The sequence below is a fragment of the Limulus polyphemus genome, unplaced genomic scaffold (assembly GCF_000517525.1).
Source record: "Limulus polyphemus unplaced genomic scaffold, Limulus_polyphemus-2.1.2 Scaffold579, whole genome shotgun sequence".
NCBI classification, from domain to species: Eukaryota; Metazoa; Arthropoda; class Merostomata; order Xiphosura; family Limulidae; genus Limulus; species Limulus polyphemus.
The window spans coordinates 142,070-148,241 of record NW_013666189.1 but is presented as its reverse complement, the minus strand read 5'-3'; the positions used below and the strand labels follow the sequence as shown (position 1 = coordinate 148,241).

At 33.8% G+C, this 6,172-nt stretch overlaps 1 protein-coding gene across 1 annotated transcript in view; it reads left to right on the top strand.

Moving 5' to 3' along the window:
- LOC106459234 (pyrokinin-1 receptor-like) overlaps positions 1-4,316 on the top strand; it is a 35,451-nt gene extending 31,135 nt beyond the window's left edge. Inside the window, exon 2 of the mRNA XM_013918837.2 lies at positions 3,273-4,316. Within this exon, the coding sequence (XP_013774291.1) occupies positions 3,273-3,826 (554 nt within the window). The 3' untranslated portion in view covers positions 3,827-4,316. The remainder of the gene's footprint in view (positions 1-3,272) is intronic.
- Positions 4,317-6,172: the final 1,856 nt, after the last annotated feature.

Here is a 6,172-nt window from a genome sequence, read left to right as displayed (position 1 = left end):
AGTCACATCGTATACACTCCCTTTACTACTCGTTTAATATCGGTCACATCGTATACACTCCCTTTACTACTCGTTTAATATCGGTCACATCGTATATACACCCTTTACTACTCGTTTAATATCGGTCACATCGTATATACACACCTTTTACTATTTGTTTAATATCGGTCACATCGTATACACACACTTTGCTACTCGTTTAATATCGGTCACATCGTATACACATCGTTTACTACTCGTTTAATATCAGTCACATCGTATACACATCGTTTACTACTCGTTTACTATTAGTCACATCGTATACACACCCTTTACTACTCGTTTAATCTCGGCCATAACTTATACACACCCTTTACTACTCGTTTAGTCTCAGTCACATCGTATACACTCCCTTTACTACTCGTTTAATATCGGTCACATCGTATATACACCCTTTACTACTCGTTTAATATCGGTCAAATCGTATATACATCCTTTACTACTCGTTTAATATCGGCCACATCGTATATACACACCTTTTACTATTGGTTTAATCTTGGTCACATCGTATACACATCGTTTACAAATCGTTTAATATCAGTCATATCGTATACACACCTTTTACTACTCGTTTAATGTCAGTCACATCGTATACACACCCTTTACTACCCGTTTAATCTCGGTCACATCGTATACACACCCTTTACTACTCGTTTAATGTCAGTCACAATGTATACACACCCTTTACTACTCGTTTAATCTGGGTTACATACAACTTTTACTATTCGATTAATATCGGTCACATCGTATATACACACTTTACTACTCGTTCAATGTCAGTCACATCGTATACACACCCCTTACTAGTCGTTTAATATCGGTCACATCGTATATACTCTCTTTATACTCTTTTAATATCGGTCACATCGTATACACACCTTTTACTACTCGTTTAATATCAGTCACATCGTATACACACCCTTTAGTGTGACTGATATTAAACGAGTAGTAAACGATGTGTATACGATGTGACCGATATTAAACGAGTAGTAAAGGGTGTATATACGATGTGACCGATATTAAACGAGTAGTAAAGTGTGTGTATACGATGTGACCGATATTAAACGAGTAGTAAAGGGTGTATATACGATGTGACCGATATTAAACGAGTAGTAAAGGGAGTGTATACGATGTGACTGAGATTAAACGAGTAGTAAAGGGTGTGTATAAGATATGGCCGAGATTAAACGAGTATCGTATACACACCCTTTACTACTCGTATAATCTCGGCCATATCTTATACACACCCTTTACTACACGTTTAATCTCAGTCACATCGTATACACACCCTTTACTATTCGTTTAATCTTGGTCACATCGTATACACATCGTTTACAAATCTTTTAATATCAGTCATATCGTATACACACCCTTTACTACTTGTTTAATATCGGTCACATCGTATATACACACTTTACTACTCGTTCAATGTCAGTCACATCGTATACACACCCTTTACTAGTCGTTTAATGTCAGTCACATCGTATACACACCCTTTACTACTCGTTTAATATCGGTCACATCGTATATACACACTTTACTACTCGTTCAATGTCAGTCACATCGTATACACACCCTTTACTAGTCGTTTAATATCGGTCACATCGTATATACACCCTTTACTACTCTTTTAATATCGGTCACATCGTATACACACTTTTTACTACTCGTTTAATATCGGTCACATCGTATACACACCTTTTACTACTCGTTTAATATCGGTCACATCGTATACACACCCTTTACTACTCGTTTAATATCGGTCACATCGTATATACACCTTTTACTACTCGTTTAATATCAGTCACATCATATACTCACCGTTTACTGCTCGTTTAATCTCGCTCACATTTTTTTTTTTCACTAAAGAACAACGTGGCACAAAAACTTCTTATTGAAAAATTAAAGAGAAGATCCCTCCGATTTCATTTTCTTAATATTCATTTCTTCCAGGAATAAAAACCATATACAGGAACGACTTAGTTAATACTTAAATTCTTGTATGGTCACGTAAAGATTTACGATAACTTATACTATGTTCGAAATAGAACACTTTCCTATATACAATTATCATTAATTTTCCGAAAAAATTAAATCTGTGATAGAACAGCACTGGAACGCAGGCCTTAAAAAATGGAAGTGTTCAAAGCAACTAAACTATCGAGCTCGAGCCATCTGAACTTCTAATTTCATTTCATTGGTTTATCAAAATAATCCTATAATGAGATAGTCGAATTCCGTTCTGTCTGATTTATCACTTCTTCGTAAAATTTTGAAAATTTAATAGAATTACAATGTTTGAAACTCAAAAACCTACACAGTAACTTAACTTTTTTACTGTTCATCAACCTATCACATTTCTTTTATTATCAAACTGAATCACATATTATGTATATACGTACAGTAACTTACCTTTTTTACTGTTCATCAACCTATCACATTTCTTTTATTGTCAAACTGAATCACATATTATGTATATACGTACAGTAACTTACCTTTTTTACTGTTCATCGACCTATCACATTTCTTTTATTATCAAACTGAATCATATGTTATGTATATACGTACAGTAACTTACCTTTTTACTGTTCATCAACCTATCACATTTCTTTTATTGTCAAACTGAATCACATATTATGTATATACGTACAGTAACTTACCTTTTTTACTGTTCATCAACCTATCACATTTCTTTTATTGTCAAACTGAATCACATATTATGTTATACGTAGCGAAGCATTCTGAATTTTGTTTCCAAATCAACCGGCTTGTCTTCTAAATTTTGAAATTGCGGTGTCATGACATAAAACAGTTTTCATTACGTGTCATAAAACAATGTTCATTGCGATGTGTAAGCAATGTTTCTGGAAGTTAACGAATGTTATTCATTTTGTTATGTGTTGTTTTTTTAGCCATATAAAAGATCAAATTAAATGAATGTTGGAAAACAAATATTTTAGGTAACTTCTGACCAGAATATTAAACGCTCGTGTGGCCTTCATTCGTCGATAACACAATATTCGATTTTCTCTTGTTTTTCCTGCTGTAATTTGATAAGTGAAATTATACCCCTGAGCAATAGCTTATGTATTGTTGATTTTGAAAATAACTTTAAAGCATGGTCATAAATTTTACTGAAACATATTTCCTTAAAGATTGTCTAAACATAAATATATATATATATTTGCGATGAAATGTACCAACTGATTGTTTATTACTTTGTCTATTTTTAGTTGCTGTTGTGGTGGCCTTTTTCGTTTGCTACGCTCCATTCCACGCGCAACGTCTCATGGCGACCTACGTGGTGGAGCCCTCAACGATAATGACTGTTATATTTGACGTATTAACGTACATGTCTGGTGTGTTGTACTACGTCAGTGCCACCATTAACCCTATCCTTTACAGCATAATTTCGTTCAAGTTCCGGCAGGCTTTTAAGGAAACTTTAGCTACATGCTGCGGACGACAAACTACTCGATCCCTGAACATCAAGGCAACCTCTAGATACATGTCACGCCACTCCACAGCATTCGAAACAACTTACCTAACAGTTCTCTCTGAGTCCTCACACCCTCATCAACGGAGTGCCTCCGCTTTCCCCCACTTTCAGTCTATGCCTGAGGCAGTAAAAAACAACTCCATCATGCAACAACATGCCTCCGTGTCCAATGTTTCTATCCCGGGAACCAACAGTGACGACAGAAACAAAAACATGACCTTCATCAGTAACAGTAGTCTTCATAGGATAGAAGATGGCGCTTTTGACGAAGTGGTTGACATTAATTAACCCATTCGCTGCGTTGTGCTATAGAATCAGCGGTATCTAATCTATTTTCCTTTATCCCTGCAAACATGTAGTTTGGCTTGGCTACTGACATATTAATACATCCCAATGGAGTTAACGGTTATATCATGTGTTTTGTAGATCAGATGGCAAAGTTCATGTGATTGCCGCGTTTCTTCAAGTAGAATAACGTCCTTTGGTAGAAGTTTTTTGATAAACTCTGAAGCTTCTCCGACATGCATTACTTTAATCCTGCAGTTATATATTGCCGTTTATCCATGATAAATTGCAAAAACAACAACAAAAACAGAATCAAGTATGCTTTAACTTAATCAAGAGTTTTCTCTCTCTCTCTCTGTATTTTCAGAAAAATCAAAGCAGTGATTGTCGGGAAATCTATAAGATCTGTCGCTAATAATTTGTGAACACTAGGTGCCTGTAAAGTGTGTGCTATATGTTTCACAGTTAATAAATTACATAGCTCAGAACAGTAGTCCTAAAAATGTTGATTAAGTAATTTTTTACTGTTACTGAAAGAAAAACTGATACAACATTACAAATCAAAGAATTCTAGTTTGGGCTTATAAGTAACCCTTTCTGATGGTTTTGAAACTATGAATCAAACTTCGTAACAATGCAACTAAAATACAAACTAAATGTTTCGTATAGAATATAAGCTCTATTGTCGAAGTAAAGTTGTTAAATATAAAACTTTTTAACCATTAAGCCCTCCGACGGCTTAGCGGTAAGAGTGAGGTCTTATAATGCTAAAACTCTGGTTTCGATATTTGCGGTGTGCAGAGTACAGATAGCCTTTTATGTAACTTTGTGCTTAACAATAAACGAACAAACAAAACCTGTTAATAAACTGAAAGATAAAACCTCTACAAGATGAATGTTGAAATGCATAATAACAAACAGAATTAATAAACTGAATATAAAACATCTATAAGATGAATGCCGATATGCGACATAAAAAAAGTCTATTAATAAACTGAAGTTAAAACGAACGACTGTAAGATAAACGTAGACATGCAATATAACAAATTATGTTAATAAACTGAAAATAATGGTTTACAACGACATTGCACGTAGCATGACAGTCTTATTAGTTAATAATCTGAGAAGAACAATTTGTCAAAGTTACAGAACGCCAACAAGTGTTGATAAAAAATTGTAAAGTATGATTGATTAAAACCTTTCTACAATGGTGACACGTGATATGACAAGTGTTGTACATAAACTGAAATGTGCAATTGATTAAAGTATCTAATTATGAATGGTAGCACGTGATAGAACGAGTATTAAAAAACTGCGAAATTAAGACCTTAAGGAAATAAAGAAAAAGAACCGAAAGTCTCAAACTCAATACTCACTATGCGAGTAAATAAAGCATTGGACAGGTTTATTAACATAGAGATAGCTTTGTTAACATATAGACGCACTTGTTAAAAAATATTTTTGTAAGCAATATTTTAGCAGTATATTTTAGCTACAGAGGTAGAGATGTTGTGAAAAGTACCTTATTCGAAAATATACATTACATCTATTACATAAACATGCCTTAATGGTGCTTTTCATTACACATATTTCTAAATAATTATGTTTTTTGCAAGAGAAAACAAAATCGAATTATCTTTCCTCCTACGTACGAGTTTCATTAAGAAATAACGTATACAGTTCTAAATATCACTTTATAAACTTTTATTTCACCTAATTCTATACATTTTATAAGATAATTTTAAACCTTTTTTATCTTATATTGCTGACAATGTCACATTTTTTCAGTGAGATTTCGTTTTACAAGACAAAAACTATCGATTTCAAAATCATAATGAGAGGCAAACACTAGTATAATTTCATGCTAAACCTGAAAGTTATTTTTCTATGTTTGTACATAAAATGTTTACAATTTTAAAAACAATAAAGTATTCTAAATCGTTATCTCATTACGTTTGAACAAAACAAGTAATTTTAGCTGTTATTGTTGTTTTAGTGCAAAACAAGAGAATAGGTATCGCAGCCCTGATTTTAGCGTTGTAAGTCTTAAAACTTATGTAGGTTGCGTGTTCGAATATTCGTCTCACCAATCATTTTTGCCCTTTCAGCCGTGGGGACGTTATAAGTGTGGTCAATCTCACCATTCTTTGGTAAAAGACTAGTCCAAGAGTTGGCGGATGTTGGTGATGACTACTCTTCCCTCTAGTCTTTCACTGCTAAATTATGGACGAGTAGCGCAGATAGCCATCGTGTAGCTTTGCGTGAAATTTAAAACAAACCTAAAACTTAACAGTGATCCATTAGAGTACAGTATCTTTAGAAGTTGGTTTTTAATAAACCGTATAAGAG